Genomic DNA, 21,247 nt, shown 5'->3' with positions numbered 1-21,247 from the left:
TGGGATGTCACCAGGAATAGATTTCCTCCTGGGTATGAAACCCAAACCAGCTGATGGATTATACACATGCTAATTACTGAATATTAGCAAGAGGCTGAAATGACATGGCAACAAGCAAGTCTGTAAGGCTGCAGTCGCTATACTATTTAAGTCATCCCAGCTTGTGACAGCAACTTAAAACAGCAACCATTAGGGCTGCAATAACGAATACCCACAAATCATAAAGTTAGAGATAATGAGCTGATCCCAAGCTGCCTGTGAGAATGCTGCAGGTCCACATGAGTCCTGTACCCAAAAGGAAGAAACAAAATTCCTGTAGCTGGGATGTAACACACATCACTTCTCTCTAAACTTGCATGGATGGTTCCTGTAAATTTCTATAGATTTGGACAGAAAAGCAGAGATAGCAGAAAACAACATTCCAAGAAAAGGACACAAGTGCCAAGAAGGTAGGATGCAAGATTTACCCAGACCAAAATTGTGCTGAATCTCCACAACGACACTAGGGCAGGAGATTGATAAACACACCCAAAAGGGCAACGGCTGCTATATGCAGTTGTGAAGGCTACAGGTTTAATTATAAATCCAATGCAACAAAGGGCTGAGCAACACCTTCCTAGAAGACACTGGTACATGATTATATGTAATCATATAATCCACTTCAAAGTATATAGTTGAGGTTGGCCTCCTAGCTGCTGCATACGCTGGGTGACAATGAGTTCAGTAAAGAAGCTATGTGAGGAAGTGAAATTGTTGCATGAACAGCCATCTACTACTCACATAACAACAGCCTGATTTTATTACCAAGAAAAACAAAAAAAAACATCCAATAAAAGGTGTTGATTTGGATTCATTTCTTACACATGCATTCAATCCCCTATTAGGTTTTATAACAAACCAGCTGTTTTGCAAGGATAGTTTTAATCTGTCTTCCCTTCCCCCTGCAAGTTAATGGTGGGCTACAGTTTTCAGAGTGATTTCCTGTTTGCATTATATTCTAAAAATCCTGCTCATTTGCTTCACTAAAAGGCATGTGCTTGGAAGTGGTTTTGATGGCTTTTAGTCACATCCCCCCTTTTTGATTGCCACAACACTCAATGTCTGAAAATAAGGGAGCTATTTCAAGTTGCATTCCCTTCCCCTCCCTGCCCACATGTACTTGGCTACCAGTTTGGGACACAGGATCAGAGGGACCTTCAGGCTTTATAATAACACAAAATTAACAGACCTTCACTTCTCTTCCCACTACTCAGCAGATTTGGCTCTGTTGGTGTTCACCTACATCTTAGAGAGCTCCTACCTATTCTTCATGTTCTCTTTGCAGGTTTTGAAGGCCTCAGCCCAGCAACCAGTACCCAAATCCCAGCAGCATGCATCTCTTGGAGTGAACATTAACTGCTGGATGAAATGGCATTGTGCAGCTGCAGATTGTGTTGGTATCTCTTGCCTTCCGTAAGACTGTGGCACTTCCCCATGCCTGATACAACAGCTTCACTGCTTGCCTCTGTTGTATGGCTCCCTTTTTCTGCAGGAGATTCTGCAGCTGAGCTCATTTTCTTGCTTTATCCCACTCATCCAAGATATAACTCGAGATTTTTCTGTAGCACTGGATGAAATCAAATAGGAGCTGCAAGAAGGGATGCAGACGGGGCCCCAGTATTGAATGGTCAAGTTCAAGGCTACAACCAAAGCAGCTACTGTGGGACGGAGCACAGAGGCAACTCAGCAGTGTACTAGTACAAGTAGCAATGCAGTAAGTTTATGTCAGGAGCAGCCCCAGAGCAGACTTGTTCATTAGCCCAAGAGCCAGTTTCTACTTGGCTAGCAAACAAGACAAAAACCCCGCACAACTGAGCACAACTGCGAGCGGAGATGTGCTGACTACCATTGCGTTATAGCGTCAATAGGACTGGAACTAGCCAGACCCTTGGAAATAATCGCATTTTCTTTCCCTCCCTCCACAAAAGAGTCAGTTGCATAAAGTTAGGTCAACATGTGGTACGCATATGATTCAAATGTAACATTTCCTGGCAACCAGCAGCATGCCCAGAGGAGGATCTGCACTACTGATAATGTCGATTCTTGCCATGGCTGTCACAAAAAAGAAAAGTCTGCTAAACTCTTGAGACATAAGAGGCAAGCCCCATTCCTCTTACTAGCTTTCCACAGGTTTTATTGCAGGTATTTCTTGGTTGGTTGGTTTGGGGGTGGGGGGTGTTGTTATTTAAAGGAGCAAAGATAATATGTACGCAGAAGTGTTTGACACAAACTACCCTCATAGAGTGAAACAGTCTAAAATTAATACTGTACAGATTTAGTTTCTCAATTCCAAATCAATAAAAATTTCCAAGAATGGTCAAAGAATCAAAGAATGGGAAACAGCTTCCAATAACAGCTAAGAGGCTCTACCTCTTCAGCAAGAAAAAGAAAGGGCTGATGCATAAAGGTCATTAAAACCATAAGGAAAATAGGGAGAAGAGGTTAACAGAGCTATTTCTATTCACTCTTCCTTCCAATAGAGGAGCTGGGAGATAGGTGGAAGTACAAAGCATGTGAAATGGGATGGTTCTTCCTGCAACATGCCCTAAAACCATGCCACTTCACTGCAGTGTATTGTGGATGTCAGGAGTTTGAATGCTTCAAGAATCTGTTTAACAGAAATTCTAGATTAATTTCTCAAATACAAACTCACTGGTTTTTCAGGGCTGTAAAAACCCAAAAGCCAGTAGACTGCTCTGGCGAACTATCACTATATCCCTGCCCTTATTCCTGTACGCCTCCCAAAGCACAGAAAAGGCGTGTTACAGGACTGTACATTAACCTCTCCTCTGACCCTGTGCTGCTGATTTCATGTTCTTTATGCACAAACTGAGTAGAGTGGATTAAGAATCATTGAGGCCACTTCAAGTCAATATTTTTCTATTCCTTTGGCTACTGTGAACAAGAGTTCAAAATTTCTGGTACTATTGCCTGAGGAACAACTCTTACACATTTCCCTCAGTTCTCCTTCAAATTATACAATAGGTAAGTCTGAAGAAACAATCCCTTCTAGCAGCCTCTTCTTTCAAGGCAGGTAGCTGGAATTATTTCAGAACTTCCCTAACAGAAGGACAGGAGTAACCATTTTCTTAGTCATAGCAATTTTACAACATTTGAAGGGCATTTATGTTTATAGAAGCATGTAGCTTTACCAGCAGCCAACAGAAAAGGTATGGATGTCTAATTTCTTCAGTTTCTGGGCTGCACTCTCAACATCTAATACCAGCCCTTCAGCAGAAGGCCCAACACCAGTAGGAGCTACTGGTTCCTTATCTGACTGAGAGAAACCTAAGTGAGATTTGGATATCGGGCAGCATGAACAATTAATTAGGAGACAGTAAATTTCCATGACAAATACAAAGAAAAACTACATCAATAGTTTTGACAGGGATAAGTACGTTTTTCTTATTAAAAAGTATGTTACTTTGTGGATCAAAAACATACTTTGGGACTTCTGCTATGAGGTTGCCAGCTTCAGAACCTACAATTTTCACCAAGTAGCCCTTTAGCAGTTTATGGTACTGGAGTACCAGTGGTAAACCAGATCGTGCACATGTGAAATGAAGCTACTCCCAGCAGCCTGGTGGTGCTGCTTACTTGGTTTCTGGGCTGTGTCACTTAAGGGTGGTTTGAACAATGGCTTAATTTATCCAGCACTGGCATACTACCTCTAAGATGTATCTGCAGAGATGCAGCACCATTCCCAGGCAGGTTTCCCTGCTATATACGCAGGTGACAGATGTGCAGAGGTTCCACATCCAGCCTAAGTCCCGGTAATGATGCTATACTGAATAACATTTGGGCTCAGAGGATGGTACCCTAACCTGGCCACTTTCTGCCTGGAGGGCAGAAACAAGCGTCTGTGAGCTGGCAGCAAAGAGAGTCAACAACAACCTGTATTAACAGGAACACCGACAACGGACGGAAGAAAGTCAATGAATACTAAGTAAAAGGGGATAACCAATCACATGCAAATACTTCATCCAGTTCTGGGACCTCTGGTACAAGACACCATTTGAGACCCTGGAATGAATTCAGCAAAGGGCCACCAAGATGACTGGAGATGGAACGCCTCTCCAGTGAGGAAAATGGGCACGTTGAGCCCAAATAATGGACAGCTTTGGGGGGAGCATAGCAGCAGCCTGCCCCAGAGGTCACTGAGAAGATAGACCTGAGCTCTTCACAGAGCTGGAGGGTAGGAGAACAAGAGACCCCAGGCTTAAGCTGACACAACAGATGTCCTCACCATGTATAAGGAAAGCAATTCCAGCCAATAGAATAACTAATCCTTAGAACAAACCTCAAGCAACATGGCTTGAGTTCAATACAGAGAGCTGATTTGAGCAGAAAGTTGGGCTGTAGATCTCCTGAGACCCCTTCCAACCTGAATGGTTTTGTAATTCTCAGAACAAACATGTCACAATACTGGATAAAGTGGTTGCATCATGATTAAAGTGACTCCTTAAGTAGAAATTATAGCTAAGGAGTGCAACACCTTGACAAGTGAGTCCTTGAACAAAGGTCTTTAACAACACCTTTCTGGAACTGCATGTAATAAAAAATAAGAATTGGTGTCTGGTTTCCCAAAAAGTCTTGAACCAAGAAAATTTTGTATGTCTGTTAAGATTTCTCAGGTTTTGGAGTCACTGTTAGTGACAGGATAAACAAGTAACTATTATTCTAGGCTTGTGAGCAACACATTGTTTTAACAGTGCCAAGCAACCCTGTGGTGACAATGCCAAAATTCTTGCACACTAACAGCTGTTTTAGGTATTAGAACATTTCAGAAAAGTTTGGAGATTACAGGTTGTGATTTCCTTTACCACAGAAGACTAAAAACCAGTAATTAAAATTTCTTTTTCTCATCTCAGTCACAGGACAATAGAGCAAATTTGAATGGGGGTGTGTTTTTGGTCAAACACTTGCACTGAAACATTTCTTCCTTTTTCTATACCCTTCACTTGGCTATTTCCACCATTGAATTCTGAAAGGGAAATAAGACAGGGCTATAAATGCAGTCTCAAAAGACAAATATTATGCTCATATTAGCTGGAATGGCCACATTTAACACTTAAAACTCACCAGTTTGCTGTGTTTTGACAATTAGAGTCCATCACAGTTAAAAGCAGCTTACGCTCTAACACAGATATGTAGACAACTCACAATCACAAAGCTGTGTGGCTCAGACATGGCAACAGATTAAAAGTCTCAGGTCCAAGCAGAAGCTTTTCTCCACTCCTTGTCCCCGCTACAGCATCTCACAAACCCTGCCCTGCAGTCACCGCAGCTTCCTGCTCAGCTCACTTAAGGTTATGGTCAAAAAGCTGAGACACCTCATGGCACAGTTTAAAACTTGCTCAGCCAAATTTCTTGCCTCTGCCATATGAGTCCTGTAGCTATCATATGAGTCCTGTAGCTGCCTGAACATCCACCCAACACCACATGTCCTGCAGCACAGCCCAAAACCTTCTACTTCCTCTTCTTTTGGCCTTATTACCTGGGCCACCTGGAATAAGAAGAGCAACTTTCACACCTCTGAGCTATGTCAGTCAACCAGCTCAGATCCCATGAGTCTTGATTTCTCTGAAATAGGGTTTTAACACTGTCTAGCTCCTCTGGTTGGAAGACCACCTTCTGTATCTTCTAGGTGCTTAGTGCAACAGAGCCCTGACCTCACCTCTAATTTCCCTACTCATTACTTAAACTACTACAAGTTTCCTAGAGAAGCCTTTGTGTTAACTAATGCAAGATTTAAAACTTTTCTAAGCCTACAACTACAAGAGAAGAACAACAAAATACCTTCATTTGGGACTTCTAGGGTATGAAGTCTTACAGAGGGGCAGATGCTCTATAAAAGTATCACTATCAACCATTTTTAGTAGGACTCTGATTTAAATGAAAAAATGTTGTAGCCCAAATCTCAAAGAAAATTAACTTTCCTCATTGGATTTTTCCCCTTGTTTATAGTATTTGTATGACAATTATCAGCAGTGCTGTAACCAACACATTTGTACAAATAAGTCAATCTAAGTGAGAAATATGCTTATTGCATATTTATCCAAGGACCTTCACTCCCACACTGTATTTCAAACACCTGTGAGTGGTGTTGATTACCTCACATATACTTGTAAATATCACCCCCTATAATTAAGCCAGGCAATTAAAATCCCAACCTAAGCCAGTATGTCATCTGAAGTGCAAGACCGGGTGGTCTGCCATGGTCACTTTCAAACATCAGATTGCCTCACCTGCAGCTAAGCCCAGCCAGATAATGGGAAATATATGCAGATCAGGAAAACCTGCTAATTCAGAGTGTGAATCCCAGGTGAGATCACAAAGGAAAGATGATCACCCTCTTTTTTTTTGTCAAAGAGAAGCGCCCCCTCATGGGAATAGATCTAAGCCCAGGAGGAAGCAGTGCCTTTCTGAGGTTCTGCATTGCCCCAGGAGCTACTCTGCCCTCTATCTTGTAGCTAGGAATCAAATGAAGTATTTGATCAAGATTCAAATTTTGTTCAATGTACGTGATTCTTGATAAATCTCTCCAATTTCTCATTATAATAGAATTAATTGGGGGAAGGAAGGGAATCTCCTTTCCAAAGGCTTTTGACACTGCCTCCTACAACAAACTCATAATGCAAACACTGACAACAGCAGATGAGAAGCTGACCTTGGGATCCCTGTCAGGTAGCAGTCATTACCGACCTACTGTCAAACTAAAAGGCTCAATTTCACAGGGTTTGCAGGGACTACACCATCTAGTGTTATATCAGGTTCCTGCTCACTAAATCTGAAGATGGCACAAAGTTGAAATGGAGTGACAATATACCTGGGGACAAGAGCTCAAAGCAATCCTAAACTACTGAAATTACTCTGGAGAAGCCTCATGGGACATTCCCAGGTAAGAGACTTCACAACAATAAATAGCCTAGAAATAAGAGTCTTGAGACGAGACTGAAAGAACTTAAACTCCATCCTTAACCCTCTCAAAGCATCATAGGTCTTCCAATATGTAAAAGAACTGCTGCAGAGAGCAGAATAACATGTTCTCCATTCACCAGCTGAGTAGAACAAGTAGTAATTGACAAGAAATACAGCTTGGTGCCTGATGTAGCACACTGTTTTCTGTTTCCTTCTCAAAGATCCCTACCAGAGATTCCTAGACTTCGCAGGCAGCAGCAGATTTGCACATGCGTTCTGCCAGAGGTTTTACAGCTAAACATTATTTTTATAGCACTACATTAAGTTAGGATTCTTGGAGGAAGCTTGAGGTGAGAGACCATATTTTGATATATTTTATACATCTTTACTGTTGAGTCACCTTACTTCTAGAATTCTTCTTGTACTTACAGCTCATTCCTGCATCTCCTCCTTACATCTTGGTTTTATGAAAAATATCTACTTTATATAATCATAACTTATTCTTAATTGCTATAGTTTCATTGGTTTTTCTTCCTAAAACCCACAAGATCCTTACCTGTCCTCTTCATATCCCCGGTATTCTAAAATAGGTTGCATCTTAAGCAGGTACCATTCATCAAGGTTAGTTTTTACACTGCGTCTCTGAAGAAAAAACGATCCATCCCACAGAGCTTAGCTGCTTTATTCAAAGCAGCGATACAAGCTACTACAGATCCTCAGGACAGTTACTCAGTGCACTATTAGACTTACAGACATTGGCTCAGAGAGAATCACTCTCTATTCTTTTAATGATACTGAAAGTTGTCTTACAAAATATGCAGATAGATTTGAGCCATCCCCACCTTCCCTGCATTGTCAGAAATCTCAGTGCAGAACCTGCACTCACTTTGCAGCTCTAGAAATCCTTTTCCATTACTACTTCTGCTTGGGGAATCTGAAACATTGCAGGTCTCAACATAACTATGAGATTTCATTTTTCATTTCCATGAAAAAGTGAGGAAAAGCAAACCCTGTTTAGTAACATTCTTTTGCCTTCAGAAGAGCTAAATCAGACCTTCCTTCCCACACGTTTCTGTCCCCGAAAGCAACCTGCAAGTCTCACAGCAAAGCTAGGAATACACATTCACAGCATTTTTCTTGCTTTCTTTGCTCACTCAACAGGTTCACACTTCACAGGCTCGGCTTTTAGTCTACCTTTTTTGTTACCAAGTTCATCAACACTATCTGTTTATCTGCTCCATCCAAACCAATAAGGAAATAAGCCCACAGAAGATAAGTGGGAACTCTTCAACAGCTACCTTCCTGCTGAGCCAGCAAGTGCCATTTCTGGCACCATCTGTGTCCTGAAAGTCTGTTCTCTAGTGTTTGATTCACTGAACATGGAAAAAATATTTGGAAAGAAAAATCTCTTGAAGCACCTTTTATGCCCGTAGATGCTACTTTTAAAATGTTTTAAAAGAAAGAGAAATAAAAGGGGTTGGCACTGCACAGTTCCTTCTCAGAGCTCTACTCAAGTCCCCATTGTGTTACACCAGAAACAAACTCCAGGTACTTCAATTTTAAATCACCATACCTAGATCTCCTTCCAGAGGGCCTACAATTTTGTCTTGCAAATACACCTCCAGTGCTGAATACACACAAGCTGAGAGAGTACTTGCCATTAAAATTAGAAATCAAATCAGTGTGCTACAGACTGTGGTTCAGGAAGAGTAAGAAGGGGTCTATTTACTTTTCTGCAGCAAGCACAGAGCCAGGGTACTTGTTTCCAATGATTAAGAGAAGACTGATATATGTGGAGAATGGGAAACAAGGGTGTTCCAAATCCTCCACTAGTCACAATTCTTAGCATCAGTCTGGGCTTTGTATTTCAAGAGTGAGGACAGAAAAGGGGAAGAACACTACCACTATATATGACACTACTGCTACCCACACACTACCACTAAAAATGATGCACTGTTTGAGAGCTTGCTTCACAAAACAGATTTTACAACAAGATAGAATTATTTGTTTAAAAATCTGACCATGCATGAGCTCTCCAAACTACAAATCATGGATTATGGATTCAATATATAGGCAAACTATGTGTAAGCAGCAGAAAAGGAAGATTATGCATTCAGAAGTCATGATGCTTCTATGGAACTGGTTTATGATCCAGAATCTTCTGAGACAGTCCAGTGAGGGTCGGGGCAAAATACAAGTGCAGTCATAGATGAATAGAAAACATGATCCTGGCTAATCCTCTACTAGTCCAGACTCCAGCTGCAGTCTGAAGCAACTTCTAAATTTTCTTAGTCCATACAGAGATGCTGTCTTCCCTCCACCTCCAGTTTCTCCTAGCTGGGCAAGGAGCACAAGAGTACCCAACCCACGCACACAGAAACCTGCAGAACTTTGCCAAAAATGCTGTGAAGTTCAAATTAATTACCAGACAAGTTTTGTACAAACTTAACCTTGAATGCCTCGGAATAAATTAGAATTTTATCTTTTACAGCTGCACTTTTCAAGTGAGCTCTTCAGGATAGCAACCTTACGGGTTTTGTTTCAAAGTAGTAACTCAGCAGATTATAGCAGTTCATTATCTGCTTTTTTCTCCACCACTTAACTCTGAATATAGTCTAAAAGGGTTATCATACCTTTTCTGCTTATACCACGATGGTCTGATAAGTGCATAGTGAGGGCTTGCATAACAGAGGAAACAACTACAAGCCAAATTGCTATGGCTGGTTTTAAGAGTCAGTATTTTTATCAATAATGTCAGCCTGCATGGAGGAGAGCACTAGTTGGAATATTTTTGTCAAAAGGGGCAGCCAGAAAAGCAAATAGCTAATCTGAATTTCTGTACTTGGTTCCTGAAAAGTCTTGCTAATAAATCCCTGCTACTCTGTGGCCATTTATATCCACTGTTTCTCAATCTATATGGAATAACTGTGGGCCAAGTGTCTTACCAGGAGTTTTCAGGACATCCAGTTATGTCCAAGAGAAAGTCAAAATTTCCTTATCACTGAAGTTGAAGATTTTCTTTTTTCTCTTCTGCTAAAGGCACTAGATTTTACTAAATAGATATGCATATCTCTTAGAAAGACACGAGGGTACAGCAGTGGAACAGTTTCTAGGGTTTCACCAGAAACTGATTTACTCCAGCATGCCATGAATCTCAAAAGCCAGCTTCTACCTACATGGAGAACCAAGGGCCTATACCCACCGTGGGGCACCTTCCTCAGGTGATGGATCTCAAAACATTCTCAATTCAAATTAACCTTCAATATTCCTTGGAAAATCTCTCTCTGTTTTTTTCTGGTTTTGAAACCAGGAGGCAAAACTCATCTGTGGTGCTCAGAAGTGGGAGCTACTACCAAACTCTGTTGCAGATGAGCTTCTTTTGAGAATGTTATAAATGCCTTCCTTATAAGGGGGCCCTGTGGGTGTTTTGTTGTAAGCCAAGGGCCATCTCTGTGCACAGAGATGCTCGCTGGGTCCCAGTCCCACGTGGCCCAAGGCATACAGGTACCACTGTGTGACACCCTGTCAACAAGAACAGCTGTGGAGCGCTGAACTAGACAAGCACACTGACTTCTAGGGGCACTCCCATGGGTTTTATAAAGAGCTTGTTTTTATAAAGGAAAAAAAAATTAAAACAAGACAGTTACTACAGCTTTTGCAAAGAATGGCTCTCTAACCTTCCTAATAGTGGCTATACCAGGGGAAAAACAGTTCACAAGAACATTAATCTGCTGTTCTTTTCACATATCCTATGTCACAGTAAAAGGAAAGGTGTTGCAGAGTACAAAGTGTGCTTTGTATTTCAATATGGAACATACATGAGGGCTGGTAGACTAACTAATCTAGAGACCTCTTTCATCAGTAGTTTTGGTCTGGTTTTAACGATTTCACACCTATTAGAAGTCAGTCTTGATTCAAGCAATTAACAAAGGGGTGATGAGGCAAGCAAATTGGCACAGAGGGACTATAAGACACAATCTAAGTAAAATCACTCCAGCTGCTATATGTGCACACTCGCATACAATCCACTCAGAAAAGATTCTGCAAGAACTTTGCCTCAATATAAATACCTCTCTGAACGTATACATTTCTACTCTCTTTCACTATGAAAGATTTGTTTTAAGGGGGAATCATCAAAAACCTTCTTAGAGTTCAAAGGAAGTTTTTTCAAGGATTTTAACACCAAAAAAAGATATCGGAACCCAAGGTAAACTGACTTGAGACAATTCCCTAATGAATTTAATCACCACTTGCTGTACTTTATCAGCACTGTTTTAAGGACATACAAAGCTTACCTGCTTAAGTGCAGAGGTGCCAGACCACCAGCATTTACAAAGAAAAACTTTAGGAAGTCAGTGGACAAACTGTACTTGTACAAACCCTGTTGTTGCAAGAGAACGCAAAAAAAAGTATTGTAGAAATTTTGGGGGTCTCTAAATTCTGTGCTCAAAGGGTCAGGTCTGTACTTGTAGGCAAGGCTGACATGATTTTAATAGGGACAATTTTAACTTCCTTGGGAACTTTAGGAAGACAAAGTGTTTTTAAAAAGATGGGTAGAGAAAACATCTGTCTGAGACCAGATGTCACCGCAGAAACTGCAACAACAGAGAAAAGGGATCATTTAAAAGTCAGCAAGCAGATGGGAAACGGGATAGATACCTGTAATACACAAGCAGTATTAGCTACATGTGTAAGGAGTCATGAGCAGGTAGAAGCATTTTTAAGTAGTCTGCTCAGCAGCACTTCTGTTAAACATCTGTTTATTCACATCTCTGAGTTCTGTGCCTCTGTTCTGATACTTACTATTCCTACACAAAATCCTCAGAGGAATTTTGTACCAAAAAATAAGTTAATCTCCAAATTAGTCAGCCTCAACCATTTCTATTACTATGCTTCCCAGAAGCTTGACATAAAAAAAGCAGTCATGAAACTGAAATAAGAGCTATCAAGTGGATACTGTTAAGCTGAGGGGTATGCAAGGCTTGGGAAGTGCAGGGGAAAAGCTCACATGGACAGCAGGCACCACAAAGGCTGGAGCAATGAGAGGTGGTGTGATATCTTACAGAGACCCTGTGGTTGACAGCCTTGATTCAACAGACCAATGCCTCCATTTTCCTTCAAAGCTGGGAGGCAATCAGGCAGTGCAAACAAAGAAGTAGCTGCAGATGGAAAGTCAGATGAAGGCAACAGACCAAACTTCTGGAGAACAATGCTACTGGGGCTTTATCCCCAAACCCACCACCCTCTAAATTCCCTCAGGCAGGAGGATGACTTACCACTGATAACACATGAAAAAAACATTTTAAACATACACAAGGTAGAAAAAACAGTAAAGAACACAGATCTATCTGTTCTCACAGTTGGCTGTCTACTGCAAAAATTAAAACACTATTTGTGGAGTGTAAACAGCAAGTATGTATTACACTGGTGAGAGCCAATAATCAGAATATTGTGAATTAACAATTTGCCATAATGCCACCAATACAGAGGAGAAAGGAAAGCAAACAAGAGCCCCTAAAAAACCCACACCCACAAAAAGAACCAGAATTAAATTTCTGCTTCAGTAAAGGTTCTTGACCAAGTATATAAATAAGAACTTAATAAAGTTTGCTGAACTCATACACCAAACACCAGCAAGGTCCAAAATGGATGAGCTTTCAGTCAAAGAGAGTAACTGCATCAGGAAGTCAGCATTCACCAAGGAATCCATTTCAACATTTTTTATGGTTAACTTGGAAAACAGAAATGAAGGCAGTTATCTGAATTGCGTAGAAGGCTCTATTGTTCCCTCTTCCAAAGGATTTTCCCCAGAACAGAATGGGTGGTGTGTGCAAAGCAAGTGAAAGGTGGGGGAAGGGGAAAAGTCCTGTGGATAAAGAGAGAAACAGAAACATAGTTTTTAAGCAAAGATACGATTTTTTTAAAGTAACTTCCTACCTCCCACTGCAAGTGAGGCGGGATATTCCTGATCTGAAGCTTCCGACTCCTGCAGATAAATTAAAGAAAATAGTTTTTAAAAAAAAACCCAGAGAAAACATTATTGCAAGATAGACTATACATAGCAGTGTCATACATTTAAGCATCTGTCATACTAAAAGGGGCAAAACCAAATACAGAATTCAAAAAAAACCAACAGATCGCCGAGGGGGGAATGTCAGGTCAAAACCATTTCAAGTCCAAAGAACTGTTACAGAAATACTTGTTACACATTTGACAGCTGTTACATTTCATGAAGCCTCCACTTTTCTTGAAGAGTATTTCTATTTTAGATTTAAGGCCTCCAGTATCTAATTCTCTGTTATAAATGGGTGTGATAATACCATGTATTTGTACTGGGCTCTCCTTTAAGAGTTTTTTTGTTGTTATTTTGTTTTTTTAAATTCACCAAGATGATAAGTCAGGATGTTACATTCCTTCAAGGTACGGAATATAAATTTGAAAAAACACATTTGCTTTAATATTAAGCTTTTCATTAATCTAATGATGAACTATTTTCTAATATTTACACAGCTAACATTCTTCATTCCTTATTGAGAGGAGAGGGTAAGAATCAGTAAATTCATTGTATTTTCACCCCAAATTTACATCAGTTTTCACTTATCTAGTAAACAAAACATTCACTTTGAAGTGCTACTGCAAAGCCTGGCAGTGTGCTGGCTGCCTTCACAGCCAAGTCCTTTGTCTCCTCCCTTCCCCCAAAGTGAGAGAACAAATAAATGCCAGAGATGCCACAAGCCCCTTGGGATCTACAAGAATGTGTAGATTAACACAATTTCAGCTAGGCTCAGGTATGTTGAGCTAGTAGGGTCGGCCTGACCATCCTGGAGAGCTCTGGGGAAGGGAGAGAGGACAAGAGAGAAGTCGAGACTTAAAAGGTCTCAACTGCATTTTGGTACACCAAAGCAGCTAAAGTAAGTGTCTTGTGTTCAAACACTTAGTTCTACCTCACACTTTAATTGCTCAGTAACGGCCTCTGTCAGAAAAAATGCTTAACATTTTAAGGACTTTTCATAACAGTCAAATTTATACAAGCCAGTGAAGTCTTGAAGCAAAACATGTTTTAGAGATGTTCCTGTCTAGCAATAAAATCAAAAGCTTTCCTTTTCGCCCCCAAATCCTTTTAAAATACACTCCTTTCCCTAACACCACCACCTACCCAGGCCTGCAGTGGCTGTTTTACATCTTGAAATGCTCTTCCCAACAGGTTTTGTTCAAGGCAAAAGCACAGGTTACAGCACAAAGCCACCCTGCCAAAACTACTCATGTGGAGGTGTCACCCCCAACACCACGGCCACCATGAGATCAAGCAACAAACGTGATTTGGCCAGAAAATAGAAACAGGTCTTAGTTTTGTAGCTTTTCTCAGCTGTTTTCACTCCCTCTCAAGCAAGTAGGAGCAGATTTCAACATTTGATCATATAAATAGGCAAGGAAGGGAGAACAAAAACCCAAACCACACACAACCCGGTTAAGGTTTCATTTTCAATAAAGCGGGGAAAGTCAGGAGCTGCTTCACTATAATAGGGAGGGCAGAAAATTTCCTTGAAGCTGGCAAAGTTTTCCTTAGACCGCCATCTCAGCTAGTAAAAGCTGCTGCAAAACAGTCACCCTCAAATAGTGATATACTGCTCTGAAACATCAAAATACTCTCACACAGCAACCTGAAACTTGGAAGTTGTGTCCTGAAGAAGAAGAACATAAAAGGGGACGTTCATTCAATATTAAAAATACTGTGAAATTTTCATACAGCAAAGCCCCAAACCACAAAATTGGCAGCCAATACACTATTCAATGTGCTTCAAACCATGTTGTGCCATTACTTGTAGAGTCAAATTAAACACTCACACTTGTAGATTCAATATTAAAATTCATGACTTCCATAGCAAGGAGTGCCATTCACAGAAAGATCCGAGCCCAGCAGCCCTGCCACCATACTAGCAGCAGGTCCCACCCCAGCCCCAAGCCCAAGTTTGGCCACCAATGCTCACACTGAACAGGGTATATATCCACCGAGGAGAAGGGGAGACTGGGGGGAAGTCCTTTCCAGAAACACACAAGTTTCACAAAACTATCACCTCACATTTCATTTCAGAAGGAAAACCTACAAATCTCTACTGCTCAGCACCTGAAGGATGGACAAAAAAAATTGCAATCTGTGCTTTTAATCATCTAATGCAGACGACTAGCACAAGGTTTGGCACTGGGGTTTTTTCCTTCGCCTTGTGAATTCAAGGGACTGAAAAAGTTTGATACAATTTAAAACTTTAGCCAGTCAACATTTGTAGCATAGAAATAACTTGAACATCCTGAAAAGGAGAAGAAAAGGAGATGGGCAAGGAAGAAATGCCCCCTTAAAATTACTAGTTCCCCTGCCACACTCACAAACAGCAAAAGAAAATGTCAAGCTAAGTACAAAACAGGTACAGTCCTGTTGTGCACCTCAATTTATGGCAATAGTGAGACACCTATTGTACAAAACTGAAAGGTCACTTCAAAAGTACAAGAATAGCTATAAACACACCATTTAATTTAGAACTATTTGTACCTTCATCAATTTCTTGGCTGCAAGTAATTTTAACTTGTCGCCTAGTGCACAAGTTTGAAATCTGGTGTTTATTGATGCATGTGAAATTTTAATTTTTTTTCCATTATTTCTGTATCACAATTAGCCATAGGGAAAAAACATAACTGAATAAAGCTTTGCATGGGCAAGAGAGAAACGACACACAACCAGCGTAAGAGATCACGGACACATTTGAGATTTTGCCATTTCATTTGCTATTAGCCCCTGTCTAAGAAGTCCGAATATATTCCTTAAGAATGCCTAAAAGTACACAACACTTGTACCTCCTTTCCCCCTCTGCCCACAGGAAGGATAGCTAGAAATGCCCTAGTTGTTTCCGTGCTCACAGGAGCAGAAGGAGCAGCAAGCAGACAGAGAGCGACCATCTCCCACGTGCTGCCAGAACTTGCGGCTCCTGCTCGGAGAGCGCTCCTCCCGCTTTCTCCGGCTCCTTGGCAGCCCCGCACAGCTCCTCGCTGCAAGGCAGCACCAGTGATTTCGCAGGCACTCTCTCTGCCGCTTGTATGTGAGCAAGGCAGAAAAACAGCTCTCAGGCTCCTCGAGAAAAATCCCAAAACAAATGCAAACGTGTAGCAAAGGGTAAAGGACAAAGTCCTGACTGAATTTAACAGAGCAGCGGCAGCAGCTTCCACGAGGATGCGTTCTGACTGCAGCAAGCGCACAGGGTCAGAACTCCACACAATCGGTGGAGAAAGGAAAAAGTATAGAGTATCTTCCTGGAAATACACTCCCATCTCAGGCAGTTAGCTCTTTCAGGATGCTTTCCATCTTTCTCATGACCCTGTTTTCTTCAGCAAAGTAGAAATATGCAAAGATTCTATAGCTTTTTTTATCTCAGGCAGCAAAACCCTACAGAGGGTTTTGTTATGTTCTGGTTTGAAATAATCTCAAGTTTTGTTACTTTTTGACTACTTGCACTCACACCAAGTGGGTAAAACAAGAAATAGTCTTTTCTCATCCCATGAAGGTATTTTATTACAGTAGTTTAATTTAATATTTAGCCCGCCTAGTCTTAAATCCTTAGTAAAACCCTGCCAGCACCTCTCATCAATGTGACTTACATAAGCCTTGCGTATGCACTTTTTCCAGTTTAAGCAGATTTCTTAATTACTTTCTCCCATTCTAAATAGTCATTGCAAATACATGTCAACTGAAAAAAAAGTCTGGCCAAATTAGGTTTGTGCTCTGTATCATACTAAGGTTTTGGAAAACTACTTACGTTCACAGCATGTGAACAGGTATTCCCACTTGTTTCTCTCTCTCAAAGATACCCAATAAAAAGTGTTTTGGGTAAGAAGAAAACAGATTTCTCTGGTTTCTGTACAAGGTTAGTCCATAAGCAATTGTTTGGCAATAATTTACTTTTCTTAAGAGGAATTGCACACATTCTGGTTCTTCCTCTCAGGTGCTATCCAGGTAACAGGATTCAGTTACTTTAAGCCACTGCTGATGACCATATGCCAACATATTTATCCTGGGGATGTTGAGACCCAGAGCATTGTATCTGGGGGACATAAATATCTCTGCAACACTGAAAGCAAGTAAAACAAGCAGCCACCACTGTGCCCCTTCACCAGGCAAGCAGCATGTTTGTGCTACATCTGTGTGCAGACACAGAAAGGGCAAAGTACCGTAAAGATGGATAATTTACTAAAAGCCATTTTAGTGATCTCTAAAGGGGTAATCTCTCTTACATCAATACACAAAACAAACATGCAGAGACACCCAGCGCTCTCAACCCACAAGAGTCCTCCACACATACGAAACAATACTAAACATGTCTTAGGAAAAAGGTGGTGGGAAAAAGAAAATGCTGAAATTGTGTCTTTTCTTCTTAATTTCTTTGATGTATACCCTTTCATTCTCTCTCTGCTCTCAATATATACACCAGAATTTTTTCCTTCAATACATCAAGTTCCCCTTAATAAAGTTAAAAGGGCATCAAAATTGTCTATTTTTGCATTCCTGTATTAAGCATCACTATACACCTTCACTAAAACAATCTCACTCTATGCTTTGTATGACACGTAGCAAAGGCAAATCACATCAGATTGCATCTCCCGTTTGGGGAAAATAATTTGGAATAAGAGAATAAAAAATTATAAAGCAAAGAACAATAAAGTACAATGCTTTTGCTCACAGTCCCAATTTTTTTATTGTATCTCATAGATGTGTTGAAATTTCACTATTTCAGAGGGTAACAAATGCAAGCATCAACATGACTGCACTTCCACACAATTGTACCTACACTCTTACCAGACCCTTCTCACCATCCTCCCTCCCCCCACAGAGACGTGCTGCTTCCTACTCCTTAATTCCCATTTCTCAACAATAACACCACTTAATAGTCTCTAATTTCAGCAGCCATATGAACTACACACAACATTAATGCCTTAAACCCACAGAGCACAAACGTACTTCTTTTAAACAAGAGCCTATGGAAAGAGACTTGGACATGTTTGAAAGGAGATCAAGTGAACATCGACAATGTTAGTCCATTCAACTGTTTGAACTCAATACCTATGGGATAGAAAGCAAATGGTCTACCTTTTCCACTCTTAAGAACATGTGAAGAGCAAATGCTTGTTCTTTTCCTCCATTCTAGGTCTGTACTGCCATGCAGGTTACCTGGAAGAAGTCTTGGCACGTCACACCACGGGAGCAGAGTATGCCAATACCCACCAGCAGCGAGTGCTGGTACCCCCAGCTCTGCCTCCCAGTTCCAACAGCTCCACGTGATGCCATGCAAACCCACTCACCAACACAACCATTTCTCTCCCTGAGCTCCAAAGAATGGCACAAAGACAAAAATTGTCAGTTCTCAGGCTTACTTCACTGACAACCCAAACTGAACATAGACAGCTGGAGATGAAACATGAAAAAAACACCACCCAGCAAAAAACCTTCTATGGAGTGTGGGTAACGCCATACGGTAAGAAATGAGTTCTGTATAAAAAGTCCTGACAGGAACAGCCATAGAAACAAAGTTAGCAACTCTTATAGCCAAATGGAAAACTGATGGTAATCAACTCAGTTTACAGGGGAAGGGAAAGAGGTGTCTTATTGTTTACTCTGCAGCCAGCAAAATAAAAACAGGCAAGGAAAACCCCACACAAAAGCTACCCCCACACAGAGTTCATTAGTTGCTCCCCCTCAGCAGGTTGTTTCAAGTAGCTGATGCTTGGGCACAACAGAGTGAATCAGTGTTTTTAATGCTCTTCTAGTGGGAAGAAAGGAAAAAGGCAGCCACATTCACAGGACAAAATAAATGATCCTTAACTCTCAATTCAGATTAGTGTGGTTGGGGGAAAAAGAAGTAATTTTCTAGTTACAGGGTGAGGAAGGGGGAATTGTCATTTTCTTCATGGTAAATGTAGGTAACGATACAGACTGAGCCACTGGAGTGGCTTGTCCTGCAAGAGGTGCTGCAATCTGTGCCTGTCCCTGTCTTCACACTGAAATTTCATGGGCTTAAGCAATCTTTTCACTCTAAATTGTTCACATTTGATTCCTGAAAGCACCTCACAAACAGCAGTAAGTCCATTCAAATAGAGATTATTGAATGGAGATTCTAAGCCATCTTTTTCTATAAAATTTTGGATGCTCCTACTCATGCAATTATCTAACTCCATGTGCTTTTTCCTAAAAAGTAGTTCTGATAAATGCAAAACCAAAGGGTCACACTTCCTACCTAAAATGAAGGAATTCTGAGTGTCTTTAAAAAATAAACTCAGCTTTAGTTAACTAACAGAATTGTTTATATCACTTATATTAAAAGGTATTTAATTTCTAGTATGTATTACAAGGCATGCTGATGACATCGTTACTACATTTTGTCAAATCAAGCCATTAGCTTGTGAAACAGCCAGTTCATCTTGAACTTACCTAGCAGAAGAAAGGAGAAGGGTTTCAAATACTGACCTTTTATTTCTACACACTGATCTGGTCAGCACAATACTTGAAGAGGAAATGTTATTGCTCCAATTTCAGACCCAATTCAGCAATTCAAGCAGACAAAACTTGACTAAGCCACAGGCAAACTGCAGCAATACTTCTCTTTGTGTTAACTCATTTAATCCCAGACCCAGATTTAAAAGCAGTCTGTGCTACCGCTCAGAAAAAGGATTTTCCATAAAATTTAGACAAAGAAAATTTTTTCTCAAAGCTCACGCAAGACATAATAGCTGGCTCCCAACTACACTTTTCCCCTTTCATCTTGCACATACAACCCAGCAAAGCAGACACTTTGGAGAGGTGCATTATCTCAGCATTCAGAATGAAAATATGACTCTTGGATTACCCCACAGATCCCTCTGTGCTGATGGTCAGATTTCCTACACCGCCTGTGAAACACGGGGCTCGTTTACTACCTGAGCAATCAGGAAGCCGCGCACGGGGCCAGCACAGCTGCGCAGCTCCGCGCCCAAAGCTGCGCTCACACCGCGCCACGCTCTCCTTGCAGGAGTAATTCCAGAGCTCTGAAAGAATCCACACTTCTGGGAATGGGCCCCGAGAGCTCAACAAGTACATCCAGGAGATTGACATGGGCGCATCCAGGTCACATGATGCAAAACAGGCAAACCAGCTCCAGTTCTTGTGTTTATGTGGATTATCTGGATGGTAGGCTCACACCTCTTATCATTTGCTTTAGGGTTTTAGCCCGACAATTCTTCACATCATTAATTAGACTAAAAGCTTATATTCATTATTTGTGAATTCCCTTGAGTGGACCATAAAGGCATTTTAGAAAGAAAATTCTAAAGATTCTGCCACTGCCATATTAATGTTGAATTTCACATTAAAAAAAAAACAACAACTTTACTTCTTCAGGTGTTGTAAATAGAAAAGGCTGTTAAGATTTTTTATTTTTTAAAATAAAGAACCAAACACTGCTATAAATCTAATGGGAAGTTTCACTGTCCTTTAGAAAATGGGCCTATCTTTGTGGCTTGTGATGTTTATGATTGGGTTGGTTTTGTGTTTGGCTCCTCCCCCTCTTTTTGGGGTGGGGTGGGAGTGTATGTTGTTTTGTCTAAATGGCACATTTTCTCTTTCCCTTCTCCTCTGAGCAGGGGTATCCATTCCTTAAACAACTGTACTATGGAGCTGCTTTTGTTGACTACACTTTGTCAAGTTATGGTCACTTGTCATTTATTATCTCACCACACAACTTGCAACTAACTGGGAAGTGGATGAACGTGAGAACAGTCATGAGGTGCATGAAAGATTGAAAACACCTTTAAAAGCAAAAGGACTTCTAAGCATTCAAAAATATTTCCTTTACTTATTATCCTTAATGGGACACAGTGGTCAGCTTTTATCTTTCTTCTCCCCACCCCTCATTTTCTTCAGACACCAAAATAGCCATAGGCTTCTTCTCTCCCATCAGCTGTTCTCCTAGTGCCCACAGGGCCCTGCTACTTGAAGCAGTCACTATTTCCATTACAGACTGGCTCTGAAAATCTACATCAGCTGTAAGAAGCAGCCCCAGACTGAAATTTGCATAGGGTTCCCCTGCAGTATGTGGCCATGTAAGGGGCTAGGGAGCAGTAGATTACAAAAAAAATAAAATTATTTTCTCTTTTTTTTTTTCCCTCCCCTAATTTCCAGTGAATTCAGCTCCCTTTAAAGAGCCCAAGTAGCAAAAGGGGATAGCAAAGGATACTTCAGAATCATTTCTGAAGAAAAAAAGAAGCAGCATGA

General features: G+C 40.9%; 1 protein-coding gene across 1 annotated transcript in view; it reads right to left on the bottom strand.

Moving 5' to 3' along the window:
* The window catches only part of IGF2BP3 (insulin like growth factor 2 mRNA binding protein 3), a 110,481-nt gene that overhangs the window by 72,441 nt on the left and 16,793 nt on the right, over window positions 1–21,247 (bottom strand). The window contains exon 4 of the mRNA XM_005518876.2: window positions 12,898–12,946. Within this exon, the coding sequence (XP_005518933.1) occupies window positions 12,898–12,946 (49 nt within the window). The remainder of the gene's footprint in view (window positions 1–12,897; window positions 12,947–21,247) is intronic.

This window comes from Pseudopodoces humilis, chromosome 1 (genome assembly GCF_049639895.1).
Source record: "Pseudopodoces humilis isolate 2021_Gansu_Grassland_sample_001 chromosome 1, ASM4963989v1, whole genome shotgun sequence".
NCBI classification, from domain to species: domain Eukaryota; kingdom Metazoa; phylum Chordata; class Aves; order Passeriformes; family Paridae; genus Pseudopodoces; species Pseudopodoces humilis.
This window is presented reverse-complemented; position numbering and strand designations above follow the sequence as displayed.